At 42.8% G+C, this 14,348-nt stretch overlaps 1 protein-coding gene across 2 annotated transcripts; it reads right to left on the bottom strand.

Annotated features, from left to right (window-relative positions):
• Positions 1 to 5,268: 5,268 nt before the first annotated feature.
• LOC135593142 (uncharacterized) lies at positions 5,269 to 14,114 on the bottom strand. Of its 2 annotated transcripts, XR_010479422.1 has the most exons (8): positions 13,795 to 14,114; positions 11,504 to 12,171; positions 10,387 to 10,424; positions 10,268 to 10,306; positions 9,635 to 9,693; positions 9,444 to 9,528; positions 6,869 to 7,847; positions 5,269 to 5,437 (listed from the first exon to the last, which is right to left on the bottom strand). XR_010479422.1 is itself a non-coding variant. In XM_065082975.1 (7 exons), exons 3-7 carry the CDS (start codon positions 10,389 to 10,391, stop codon positions 7,508 to 7,510), a joined length of 528 nt encoding a protein of 175 aa, XP_064939047.1. In that variant the 5' UTR covers positions 10,392 to 10,424; positions 12,115 to 12,171; positions 13,795 to 14,114; the 3' UTR covers positions 5,459 to 7,507. The 2 variants fall into 2 exon arrangements, 1 of the variants encoding a protein (XP_064939047.1); XM_065082975.1 differs by lacking the exon at positions 5,269 to 5,437 and having other exon boundaries at positions 5,459 to 7,847; positions 12,115 to 12,171.
• Positions 14,115 to 14,348: the final 234 nt, after the last annotated feature.

The following is a 14,348-nucleotide window of genomic DNA, read 5'->3' as shown; positions in this document are numbered from 1 at the left end:
CTCTCTTATTCTATGGACATTTTTGGAAGAAAATTGACCCGGATTTATAGGTCCACAAGTTGTGGCGACAAACAACAAGTGAGAGCAACCAATTCAATCGCCGCCAGCTGAGAAGAAAATTTTGGTCTCATGAACATGCTGAAAACTATGTTAGGGTTATAAGTTCAATGATACGATAGGAATTTATTTTCTTCCTAAAAAGCTAAGTTAGTCGACATATTTTATATTTTATATTTTATATTTTAAAAATAATTGATTAAACACATGCTAATTGGGTACATAAAATGATATATCAATCAAGGCAATATTATTGGGGTTGATGGGATTGACCAGTAGTTAGAAGTCAAAATTTGAACAAGTCAACAAGTTAGTGCCTATAGACAAAAGGGTAATATTATTGGGGTTGATGGGATTGGCCACTAAGTTGAAAGGCCAATTTTAGAGAAGTCTACAAGTTGTTTTAATAGACAAATGAGAGAAGCCAATTCAATCGCAATCTCCGGAGAAAAATAACAAATGTGACAAGTCAATTGAATCGTTATTAATTATATCTTGGATCAATTATTTAACGGAATAGAAAGATCGGTAAAAACATTATTCATATAATAGAAATAAGATGATTAAAATAACAAGGAACATTAGAAGAAAAAAATATAAAATAATTATTTATGTTGTCATATTGATACGAAAATGCGATGTTACTATAAAAGATAAAAAAATATTTTTATTCGTAAATAATTAGATATTTTCTTCCGACAAAAGATCAATGATAAAATGAGACCCGATCAACATGTAATGATTTTAAGAACTAATTTAGCTATCTTCAATTGTTTACGGGAACAATCGGTACACCACAAGCTAATCTGCACATAAATGATGCCACATGTTGAGACTAACATGTCCGGCTTCTTGTCTACGTGATTCCCACGGCATGAATGATGTGGATGACACATCACCGTGAGTCAACGTTGGGAAGTTTAGGTCATAAGCGGACGGTATAGGACTAAATATTGGGATCGTTACTTAATAAGTGTTAGTGTAAATAACTTTAAACCATGGCCTCGGGGCCAACGCGGCTGGGTTCAGATCCGAATGATGGGGATCTTCCCTAGACGGTCTTCGAGTCCGCCGGGGTGGTCGCGTGCGGTGGTCAGGACGGTGTCGTTGTCTCCTCCGAGCAGGAACTCCTCACCTTCGCGTCTCGCGAGGACTTTCGGCTTCGCTCCTGCACAAAGGTTGAGTCGGGGTGCTCGACCCGACCCCTCCAATAATCAAGTTAGTTGATGTGAAGGGGATTTCAGATGAAGAAGTCTTTATGGTGTGTCTCCCACGAGCAGGAACTCCTCGCCTTCGCGTCTCGCGGGGACCTTCGGCTTCGCTCCTCCACAAAGGTCGGGTCGGGGTGCTCGGCCCGACCCCTCCGACGATCAAGTTAGTTCATGTGAAGGGGATTTCAGATGAAGAAGTCTTTTTGGTGTGTCTCCACCTCCTTCCCGTTCAGAATGAGGGTATTTATAAGGGAGCTTACTGTTTCCTGATGTGCTCGCTTGTAGGGGCAGGCTGGTGGCGTCTGACATTGGTGTTGGCGTGGCGTGAAGAATCGAGCCTGAGCAGGCGTTAATGCGCCTCGACCGACGTTTTGGTCCGTTTGACCAGGTACTGTCACGTCGATCGAGGCGTGAGACGTCATCTGACGTCATCCGAGTCTTATCATAATTACTATTCTCATCATATTTTCCCCCCGGAAAGAAGCTATGCGTCGGTCATTGTAACGGGAGTCCGAGGCATAGCTTCAGCCTTCAGGCGGGCTGGCCGCGCAGGCGCGGTCTCAGGGAGCATGGAGCCGAGGAGCACGATGCAGGCGAGCTGGTCGCGTAGGTGTGTCTCGGGGGGCATGGAGCCGAGGAGCACGACGCAGGTGGGCTGGCCGCGCAGGTGTGTCTCGGGGAGCATGGAGCCAAGAAGCACAACGCAAGCGGGCTGGCCACGCAGGTATGTCTCGGGGGGCATGGAGTTGAGAAGCACGACGCAGGCGAGCTGGCCGCGCAGGTGTGTCTCGGGGAGCATGGGGCCGAGGAGCACGACGCAGGCGGGCTGGCCGTGCAAGTGTGTCTCGGGGAGCATGGGGCCGAGGAGCACGACACAGGTGGGCTGGCCACGCAGGTGTGTCTCGGGGGCCATGGAGCCGAGGAGCATGACGCAAGCGGGCTAGCCGCACAGGTGTGGTCTCGGGCATCATGCGGCCGAGGAGCACGACGTAGGTGGGCAGGCCGCGCAGGTGTGGTCTCGGGCATCATGGAGCTGAGAAGCACGACGCAGGTGGGCTGGCCACGCAGGTGTGGTCTCGGGCATCATGCGGCCGAGGAGCACGACGCAGGCGGGCAGGCCGCGCAGGTGTGGTCTCGGGCATCATGGAGCCGAGAAGCACGACGCAGGTGGGCTGGCCACGCAGGTGTGGTCTCGGGCATCATGCGGCCGAGGAGCACGACACAAGCGGGCAGGCCGCGCAGGTGTGGTCTCGGGCATCATGTGGCCGAGGGATGCGGCTCAAGCGGGGAGGCCGCCCTAGGGGGAACTCGGTAGTCTACGACCAAGAGATGCAACTCAAGCGGGAAGGGCGCCCTGAGGTGTACTCGGCAGTCTTCGGCCAAGGGATATGGCTCAGGCGGGAAGGCCGCTCTGAGGTGGACTCGGGTAGCCTACGGTCGAGTCTACGATCGAGCCGTGTAGATACCGAAGGGGGTTAGGTCAGAGCTAACCGCGAACTGGGAGGCAATCAGGTAGATACTGAGCTTTCGCTCGGAAGAGACTGAGGCAGGGCCTAGATTCCTTTTACGAGGACTACATCGGGTAGCCACCGCGGGTGCTTGACTTCTTCTATGGAGCCCGCTGCCAGAAGTTGTCCCTTCTCCTCACGGCCGCCCAGGCCTTTGCCGCGATGTACTGGTTAGCCCGCTTGAGCATCTTTGGCACCGTGGTGGGAGGTCGCTCTGCGAGGGACCAGAGGAATCTGGAAGGTCGTAGGCCTATCATAAATGCCTACACTAACAAAGAGAGGTGAGTGTCCGACAAACCCCGTATTTGCATGGCAAAGCAATCTACAAAATGTGAGAGGGGCTCGTCCTCCCTTTGTTTGAGTCCGAGGAGCAGTGCTACGGAAGGCTTCGGTCGTGCATAGGCCACAAAGTGGAGCTCGAAGTCTTTGATGAGCTGGTCGAAGGAAGCGATCGTTCCGGTCTTCAAGCCGCCATACCACGCGTGGGCCGGCCCTCTAAGAGTGGTAGGGAACGCTCTGCACATCAGGACATCAGAGGTTCCGTATAGCGCCATTTGGGCGCGAAAAGCAGCTACATGGTCTGCTGGGTCGGTGGAGCCATCGTAATCGTCCAGAGAGGGGAGCTGGAAGTCCGGGGGGACTGTCTAATCCCGTATCTCGAGCGTGAAGGGAGACCCTTGGTGTGCATCCTCCCCGAGCTCTCCCTTGGACCTGCGAACCTCTTTCTGCACCTCGTCGAGTCGTTGGCTGACGAAGCGCAACTGGGCCCGCAGGGAGTCCGAAGAGAGTGCCTCGGGTTCCGGGCGGCTGCTCGGGTTTGCCATCACTGGATCCCCGAGTAGGGCCGGTCGGACCCGAGGCGAAGTGGGGGGCTCCGGAAGTGTCATGTGGGCCTGAACGGGCGCCTTGCGTTGTCGCAGTGGTTCGATCGCAGGCGGGTGCACCGGATGAGAAACGAGCGGGATAATGGTTTGCACCATACCCATCAGAGCTCGGACTTGATGAGCGAGGTCCTAAAAGGCCTCGGACGAAACGGGCGAGGGGTCGGCAGGGTCGCCATCGGGCGGCGACAAGCCCGGGTCGTTGAATATCCGCCAATATCGTTCTGAGGTAGTGGCGGGGTGTTCGTCACGATGGTCTCCGTGCGGGGGATGTTCCCCCGAGGCTTCAGTCGGGTGTGACCTCTCAGCCGTGGGCTCATTTGAGCCGCTCGGGTGATCACCTGACATTCCGGGCTCTCTTTCTAGCACCAAAAATGTTAATGTAAACAACTTTAAACCATGGCCTCGGGGCCAACACCGGCTGGGTTCGGGTCCGAATGATGGGGATCTTCCTGAGACGCCCTTTGAGTCCGCCGGGGTGGTCGCGTGCGGTAGTCAGGACGATGTCGTTGTCTCCTCCAAGCAGGAACTCCTCGCCTTCGCGTCTCGCGGGGACCTTCAGCTTCGCTCCTGGACAAAGGTCGGGTCGGGGTGCTCGGCCCGACCCCTCTGACGATCAAGTTAGTTGATGTGAAGGGGATTTTAGATGAAGAAGTCTTTTTGGTGTGTCTCCCACGAGCAGGAACTCCTCGCCTTTGCGTCTCGCGGGGACCTTCAGCTTCGCTCCTGCATAAAGGTCGGGTCGGGGTGCTCGGCTCGACCCCTCCGACGATCAAGTTGGTTGATGTGAAGGAGATTTCAGATGAAGAAGTCTTTTTGGTGTATCTCCATCTCCTTCCCGTTCAGAATGCGAGGGTATTTATAAGGGAACAGTAGGTATTTATAAGGGAGCTTACTGTTTCCTGATGTGCCCGCTTGCAGGGGGCAGGTTGGTAACATCTGACATTGGTGTTAGCGTGACGTGAAGAACCGAGCCTGAGCAAGCGTTAATACGCTTCGACCGACGTTCTGGTCCATTTGATCAGGTACTGTCGCGTCGATCGAGGCGTGAGACGTCATCTGACGTCATCCGAGTCTTATCATACTTACTATCCTCATCACTAAAAAAAACTATCTATCCATCAACGTTGATGATTCATTATGCAAGTATTATTTAGATTAAAAGAAAGAGGATGATGAGTCTTGTTGTGTCTTTATCCGAACCAGAGGATGACTCCTCGACAAGGATGATTCTAAATGGAATCCTCATTCTTAGGCTGTTCTTAAGCACAGCCTAAGAACAAAAGGCAATTCCTGCTATCCATCCGATGGAATCCTGCGAGATCACATCTCGGTCTTTAGGCATAAAAAGACTTGTAAACAGTGTGTGCGCACAGATTGAAAAAAGAAAATAAAAATGCAGGAATAAATTAAAAAACGTAAAACAAAAATATAATTTGAAAGAAAGAAAGAAAGAGGATACAATTTTGAACTGCAATGCCAGAATCTAAATTCTTTTACTGTTCATCTACTTCCAGAACTGAACACATAGGAGGGAATTTGAAGCAGAGGTTCTGAATGGCCATTCCAGTGCTCAAAGATCAAACAGAGAACATAATGTCCACACAGCAATTTCTCAAAATGTGTCATGCATCTAAAGAAAAATCTGAAAAAGAGACTCAGGTACAAGTACTTCTTCTTCAAGAATCTGAACATCTTTAACTATGAACAAACACTGTGGAACCACAATCTAATTATATGTTTATGTTAATCTCTAGCATGAAAATCTTCATTTTTGCACCTGGAAATAACAAGCAAAATAAACAATTATATTATCCACCAGCAAAAAAAAACCCAAATACATAAGAGAACTTTTTGGAGATCAGGAAACTAAGCCGAGCATAATGACATTCATTGAAAGAGCCTTAAAAGTGATTGATATGATGATTGCCGTAAACATCCACAATTACTGCTCGTGCATGCAGAATAAGAAGCCACCTTAAAATAAAAAAGGAAAAAGACTAAGAAGATGATGTGTTGAGTTGTTATATGCAAGGGTCATCTTACTGATCCAACTTGATATGCTAATTGACCGACGGCAAGTATTATGTGTCGGTACATTTGATACGACTCAAGCTCGATATGTACCATATTGACAACTTCATCGATATATCGATCGATGCTAATACTCTGTATATTTGAAATCACAAAGTCATTCCTTAGTACTTGTCATGGTTGACAATTCTTGATGGTGACTACACAACTAATTGTAGTGTTTGATATTGAGTGCAGATTTTTTTAGATAATTAAAAATAGTGCAAGTGTCAGATGCAACTGCTCGAAACTTAACTACATGAGATAATTAGAAAATATTCTTCAAGCAAGTTGGTACCTAACAATGGCTATCCAACAAGGCTTATTATTAGTTAAATGCATGCTTTGGTCCTGAAAAGAAAATGGTATCACCATTCCTTTTTCTACACACTAAACTTTCCGAGAATAGTTTTAATAGCTTCCATATTTCTTTCTGAACCTTTCTTTAGTGGTTTCATAAACAACTGTGAATTACTAGAATTCACTTGTCTAGCAATCATCATTGGACATTAAAAGTTACTCTGCTCCTCGTATCACAAAGGTTCAAATGCATTAGTACTAATAGGCTTAGTCTCTAATCATACACGATTAGTCTATGAAGAAATAATACTAGTGATTAGAATCTAAGGCAATTGGTATATATGTTCTTAGGTTACAATCTAAGGCAATTGGTATCCCACCTTCCATGTTTTGTTTTCATGGTGGAAACGGGTAGAATTCCACCGGGTGAGGAGGTGGAGGACATTCCACCAAGAGAAGTTGACTGGTTACTTGAATTCTGCCCTTAGGTGGTGGTGGCTGGTGGAGAACAACCTGCTGTTATAGTATCGCTGATAGAAGCGAGAATAACAAGCAGGAATCGTAGATGATATAAAGAAACCAGTCATGGATGGATTCCCACCAAACCCTGTTTTTGATCCGACTTTTAACAGGCTTGTAGGCAACTCTGCATTATCTCGTCCCTCACTAAGTCAAACATCCTTTGACCTCTGGACGTGTTCACGGCCAATATATCCCTTGCTGTTTCAGCTTCAGCCGTGAATACGTACCGTGGCATATGGTTTCCTTATGCCAGAAGCTACGAAGCTCTACCTCAACCAACACAGAGAGAGAGAGAGGATCAGAGTAGGTGGCGCACCAGCTACCGCCGCGGCTGGAGAGGGAGTTGAGAGCAAGAAGAAGACACCGCCCAAAGACCGATGATCCTTCTCATCGAGGACGAAGCATGAAGAAGAACACAGAGAAGCTGTTCTTCAAGTGCACCAGATGGCAGGTGGAAGAAACCACCGATCTGGTCAACTGCCCCTACCATTACTTCTGCGACAGCGCCTACGAAGGAGACTACCCGCCCGCCGTCGACCTGTCGGTGCTGCTCTTCGCCGTTTCGTGCTTCCTCTCAGCCACCGTCTTCACCCTCGTTGAACTCAGATGCAGGCGGAGCACCGTGGATGTCAGCAACGGAAGAAGGTGGAAGAGAAGATACCTGTTGCCTTCGGGTCCGATTGCGCTTCCTTTGCTCGTCCTAATCTTCGCAAACGGGCGCAGGATCGGCACCATATTCCCTCTGACACACGTCGGTCCCGCCCTCCTTCAGCTCGCCTATGTCTCAGCCCTGGCTTTCAGAAATCGAGCTGCCACCGACATCAAGTACGCAGTGCTCGAAGCTTCGACTGTTTCAGGAATTCTGCATGCCAGCCTGCACCTGGATTCCGTCCTCTTGCCTTACTACACAGGGTTGGCAGCTCTGAGACAGTCTACTTTGTCCGGCCTGTGTGCATCATGTGTGTGCCGTAGGGAGGCATTGGTACTCGGAGGAAGCCTGATTGGCTACAGAGGATGGTCCAAGACTACAGTGTCGACGGCCACTGCTCTGTGTTCCAGGATGGCGTGCAGGATTTACGGAGAAGAAAACCTGAGCTCGGTGATTAGGATGACACTGGAAGCAACAAGCTGGCTTCTGGTTGCAGCGGACTCCTTGGATCTGATGGTGGTAGCTGTTGCACAAGGGAGCCGGTTTCGTATGATGGTTTATGGAGGGCTTTGTGCTCTGATCTTGCTCAATTTCCTCAGGTTGATCGTTCATCTCTCGGCTCGGGCAGCAGCAAAAATGCATCACACTGAGAAGAAGGTAGAATTTTTGTTATGATGATGTTCGAATGGCACAGTGAGGAGAAAAATTATACAGAATACTTCAAGCATATTGCTACAGATTTGTGCAAACTTGTAAATTGACAAAAGAAAGAGATCTTTGATATAGTTATTAGCTATCCGTGGCAGAGCATATCAACGGTACATATATCGAATCACAGCTACTTTTAAAGCCAATTAAACCTTTGAAAGTCAATGAATCATATAAATTTAGGTGTTACAACCAATAACAAGCAGCTGTTGATTCTGTGCTCGGTGCTTAAATAAGTTTTTAGCATCATCTACAAGAATAAAGTCATGTCATAAACAAGGTTGACAAAATACACTAGCTGTCAGATCCTAACTATTTGGGTTCAGCCAAGGATAACTGTACCACCCAAAATGGTATGACATGGCCGATATACCGACCATCCATCCCGGTCTTGAGTGGTTCAGTTAAAATAGTAAAAAAAAGGAGAAAAAATGATGAGGCCCTATCCGACTCAGTATTAAAAAAAGAAAAAAAATTATAGCTCGCAAACATAAGCCCTCTTCTCGTGTACGATGCTGCTACCGCAGCCCCTACCATTGCTTCTTCTCTTCTTTCTTCTTCCGTCACTTCCTTCTTCCTCTATTTTTTCATTGCCCATTTCTCTTTTCCCTCTTTTTCTTCAACCCCGAAATACTGGTACATAAGTACTGGCCGATACATATTAGTCCGATAGACCACCGAGATGGGTTGGGAACCTGAAATTGTGAACCTTGGGTTCAGCTATGTGGTTCCATTTTCCAACGATTGGCTCTGTTGAGGGAAAAAACCCATAATTAATCAAAGAGCTACCAGACACCTTATCATTTCTAATATTCTTATTGTCTTCACTAGTGGGTTCACACATCTTTAAACATGTCCGACTAACCTCAGACAATTCTCCCTTATATTATGCTGAAGTTGAAACTAATCATAACTAAAAAATTTCTAATCTTTTTTTTTTTATTACTCCATGCATCCATCTCAAATGCAATAATAATTTAAGCCAATTAAAATTCAGTGAAAGAATTTGCACTTTGAATATACTATACCATGAAGTATATAAGGAATCTTACTAGTTAAACAAAATTCATCAACTCAACTAATAATGAGTAAAAAAACCCTCAACCTTGGAGCACTAAATACCTGCTGAGCAAGCATGTAAAGTATTCTAGTAGAAACTGCAGTTGTGTGTGTCCGAAGGAGATTATTATCAGCTTTTTCCCTTTCCAATCATATCCATATCTATAGATAAAGAAGTTATGCAAGGAACTTGACAACATGGTCTACAGTACCGAACTGTACCGCCCGGTATGGGCGGTACGTACCGGTCTGACAAGTTGTCGGTATGCGGACCGCATGTTACCGGTCCGAGTGCACTGTAGCACTCAGTGCTACAGTACTCGGCACACCTAAGTATACCACTCGGTATACCTGGGTGTACCGCTCGGTATACCATACCGTACCGGTACCGAGCCCAGGTCAAAACACCGGTACGGTACGGTATTGCGAACCTTGCTTGACAATATACATCACCAACAGAAGCATAAGAACATACCCTTTGGATCCATATCCACTAGATTCAAGAACAAGCTTGACTCTCTCAACATAATCTTCAGGTAAGTTTCTCCTAGAACCAGGATCTGCTAGAACAAAGCACTAAATGAGCATTTCAATAAAATCTGAGCAAAAAAGAAAAGGTATTTCAATTTGATATCAAAGCATTTAACCTTTAAGAAAAAAAAGTACCATGTGAATCATGAGCAGGATGCTGTTGTGGCTGGAATAAAGCATCGAAATTCCAAAAGCTACAAAGAAAATTTAAATTTCATCAATTAAGTCAAGCTACTAAATAGCAAAGTATAGAATATTGAAGAGTTAAATGCATGAATCATGTTCAGGACTAATAGAAAAGTTTGAAATAGAAGTTGTTTAGTATACTCAACAGTCAAAATAAGCACTAAGCAATCCATCTAAACTTGAAATAGAAGTCGTTTAGGGTAAATAAATTGCTGCATATAGAGAAAAAATCACTCTTTGACAATCTTCAATCTTAAACAAATTTCAGCTCTTAAAGCAAACAATCAAGAAAATAATTTCTCTCAGTATCCAACAGAAGGTGTCAATTCAGTTTATCATTACAAAAGTTAAATGAAGTAACCAATTTCATCGAAATACCAAAGTCGATAATTCATAGTTATGTTTCCATGAAATATGGTAATTATCAGAGAACTTTTCTTAAATGCAGAAATTACCTAATCAAACCATCAAATCTAAGAACAAGGCATATGTTTCCAAATTTTTATCAGATATCAATTTCCAAATTTTCTATATCATATAAAATGTATAAGCATAACCAGAAAAGTTGAATAAGTCTTCCACCTGCTTTCAACAAAGTTATTTGTCGGCATCTCCTCAAAACTACACAAGAAGCAAATTGGGATCGATAAGTCTTTAGCATTGTTATAACTTGTTAGTAATAAGAAAAAAGAGATTTTTACCCCATTTGTAGAAAGATACTTTGAATTTCCTCACGGACCTGAGACAAAGTAATTTGAAGTTTAAGGAAAACCAAAATTGCAAGCCTTTCAATGACATAGCAAGTCCTCTTGCTTGATCAAACAGCAGAAGGGAAGCGAATGTGACATGTCAACATATTATGTTGTTTGTTCTGAACTGATTATAGATATTTAATTGAGTAGAGTGTGAAGCAAAACAGGAATACAAAATGACAAGTGGTTGTGACAACACAGTTGCATAGACCATCAGATTGCATAGCCTTATGCAAGGCGATTACATGATTGCATCTGTATATGTATTTCCATATAGAGCTGCACAGATCACAAGTTGTGAAACATTGGTACCAACAATGATGCTAAGTATCATGCCAGTATGACAAGACCCATACCATACTGGCTGAACTAGGCCATAAAACAGCAAAGCCTTAAATGTCAAGGCCCCCAGGATCAAGCTTATTTATGTTAAAAAGACCTTAATATTCTTTTTTAGTTTGAAGTATCGATGTAGGCACAAGGACCACCGAATCGAGATAATCATGATGATAAGACCATTTCCTTTTTCTTAGTTTTTGGAGTCAATGCAGATTAAATATGCATCTCCAAAAAATAAAAGTTAGCCACTTTTCACCTTATTCTGTTTTCTTCTCTTTTTCTATCAAAATTACCAAGTTTGTATATCAACACTCCGTCATCAAAACTTTAACATAACAAAATAACATGGCAAGTTGATATAACACCGACTTTCATGAAAATTGCATCAAAAAGTTAGAACCTTTGTTCCAGCAGTACCTAATCCATTACAAGCCATCACAAGAGATGATGGAAGATGGCACATATATATTGTTTTTAATTATTTCTCAAAATGTAACTGCATTATATTGCAAAGTAACTTAATATGCTAAAGTGAAACTATTGCTAGTCTTGACAACATAAGTATAATCACAATTCGCAAACTTAACCTGGACTTCAACTTTCTTTGAAATTAAATACATAAAGGTATACTCAACAAGTGGAACCAACTATTTGTCTAGCCAATATGTCTACTTCAAGCATACATCATCAGAAGTAACAGAAAGTGAAGAGGTGAGTTTAACTATGCCTCTAGCAAAGGTTGCAGATAGCCAATTTGGTTTGGTTGCACCTGAGCATTAAGATTGTACTCTTTGAACTCCAAAGCTTTTCAATCACCCCTTTGTAGAAAGCAAAGATAAAAGTAACAGAATGCAAATATTTGTAAGAAATATCTTATTCACAATATAAGCAAAATATGATGCAGAAGAGTGATATCATTACAAAATAGATCATCATCACCTAAAAAAGTGTATATACAAATGAGAATTAGATTGCAATAGCTGTGAATACATTTTAGATGCAGAATAATGGGGAAATATACTAGTGTTATGAGAAAATAGGAAAGTAATCAAATAATACCAGGAAATGTAACTATATTATGAGTAAATAAGCCAAAAAGTGGATGAAGACAGAGATAACAATAGTAAAATGACAGCAGAATATGGCTAGCATAGTGATAATAGAGAGAGAGATCAGTGACACCAATGAGCAAAGATGGAAAAATCAACATAAGATGGAGAGTACAGCAGAAAATTCAATCAAATTGTAGATACTCAATGTTGCCCAGGCAACTATCACAGGAACAAATTATGATCACCAGTTTTATAGAGAAATGAAAAAAAACACAGATTCTGAAACCTTTCCATCTTCAATTCTTTCAAGCAAAGCTTTGACTTTACCCTCTACATTTTCGACCTACAAAAGAAAGCAAAACAATCGTAACTGAGCATATTTGAGAAGAGCTTAGTAATAATCTAAAGTAACACACATCAGGCCAGTGTAGCATACCTAATCCAATTCAATCAGTCATAGAAGATGCAAAATAATGCAAGAAGATATATTGGCCAAGATTTCATTTTTTTTATATGTTTTTGAAAATGCATGATGTGTTTGATTTAAAATTGGTGTTCCAGCTAATTATGTTCAAGCTACTCTTGAAAAAGTTGACTTTTGCCTCACAGGTATTACCTGGTCTTGCCATTAGAATTTAGAACAACAATACTGTTAGCTGACAAACTACAATATGTAGCCGTTCATAACTGCAATGTTCTCCTGACAAGATCACATTCAAGCAAATAGACTTGGCTATTACTCTAATCTATAGAGGTTGACAAATATCTAAATCGTAGATGATCAATAATATACTTTGGTCCATCAATGTACAACTTGCATTGCTTATGATATACTGACCTTCCCAAGTATCACAAAGAAAAGAAGAGTTCATTAGCAACATAAAATGAATAATCAATCTCCAGTCTTCAGGCCCTTTATCATATATTATAGTCTGACAAACTCATAAATAGGCCACTTAAAGATCTGAAGATTACATGTGAAACCTGTTTTAGTGATAAAAAAATTTTAAACTTTGACAATGATAAAAAAGGAACAAAGAAAGGAAAACAAACAATATGCTAGAAATCTCATTTTTCACAAATGCTCAACAAATAAAGTATTTCACCTGATATGTTAATAAACCAGTAGAAGCAAAAAGCATTTGTATTCATAATTTTTCTTGGGTTTCAGGATCTAGAGAAACAAAGCATCAATTGTGATGATATCTTAAGACTTAACACATAGCTCAATTGTTCATTCTTATGACAAGTGGATTTCAGTATATGAAGCAACTTTGAAAATTAGAAGATAGTTAAACATGGACAATGGCAAAGCCAAAAGCACTACGAAACTTATCCAAGGGAAAAAGATAAATGTCATCTAGGACAAAAAAGAAAAATAAATTACCCATACTTGAGAAGAAACAAAGGTAACTTTTTAAAAAACAAATTAAAACACAACTAAGCCTATAATATATTTACTGAACTTGACTTATAAGCATTATCTAGGAGACTAAGAACATTAATCAGCATTAATTACAGTTACATTTATTAGTGATTTAAAGGAATAATTAGCAGAACATCAGTGAGAGGTTATCCTTTGATTAAAAAAACAAGAGCACTTAATTATCAAGCTTCTACAACAACAAACTACTATCCTTTGGAACAACAAACAAATTTAGTTAAGAAGTTCTGTAACAACAAGCTAAGAGTACTTGATACATCAGACACTAAGAATTAATCCACTCCACCTTTATTGTCTCAAAAAAAAAAAAAAAGATAAGTAACAATATATGTCATTCTCTAAGGAAACTCATATTCACAAAATCAAATTTCTTTGATCCTACAAAATTATGGTAAATAAAAAAAAAAGAATATTCCTATTTGATGCCGTTTTAATACATTTATAACAGTGTAATCTGTTAACTACAACGTTCTGCGGTGGTTTTGGTGGTCATACGAAGAGAGGAGGGAGGAGAGCACGTACGCGTGGGGCGTCTTTGACGGCGGCAAGGCTTTCGCTTCTGCCCGTCGAGAGCCCTCATGGCAGACATCGATGCCGAAATTGCCGATTTCGAATACGCCGACGCCATCGCGCCCTCTTCTCCTCCACTTCTCGGACGGCTGAGGAGGAGATAGGCGCACAAGGAAGCGTGCGCGGCGACAGAAGCCCAACGCCGCCACGCTCGGCAGCTGACCCGCCGGACGATAGAAGCCCTCCGCAGTGCGCCGTCGCCAAACTAGCTTCGACGACATATTTTGCTCTCGGCAGTTAATAACAGCGGCAAATAGTTCAGACTAATTAAACCACCTTTAGCATCCCAATTTGTCTCTTTTAAAATATTATGTATTTACTCTAATACTATCAGTTTTACCAATAAAAATAAAAAAATAAAAAAAATAATATTTGAATGGTGGATGGTAATATTCGTGGAGTCACAAGTTGTTGTAGGTAGATGAGGAGAACGATGACAAAAGATGAGGACCATTCTACATCTACGTCAACGTCGATGTAGTTATTGAATAACCCGTTCGCTGTTT

Source organism: Musa acuminata, chromosome BXJ1-9 (genome assembly GCF_036884655.1).
Source record: "Musa acuminata AAA Group cultivar baxijiao chromosome BXJ1-9, Cavendish_Baxijiao_AAA, whole genome shotgun sequence".
Lineage (NCBI taxonomy): Eukaryota > Viridiplantae > Streptophyta > Magnoliopsida > Zingiberales > Musaceae > Musa > Musa acuminata.
The sequence above is the reverse complement of the archived record's forward strand: the minus strand, read 5'-3'. Positions and strand labels throughout refer to the sequence as shown.

Coding starts and splice junctions, on each gene's coding strand:
- LOC135593142 (XM_065082975.1), bottom strand. Junction 9,694..10,267: donor AATAACTTTGTTGAAAGCAG/GTGGAAGACTTA, acceptor TTTTCTTTGTAG/CTTTTGGAATTTCGATGCTT. Junction 7,848..9,443: donor AGTGGATATGGATCCAAAGG/GTATGTTCTTAT, acceptor CCTTCTTCTCAG/TGTGATGCATTTTTGCTGCT.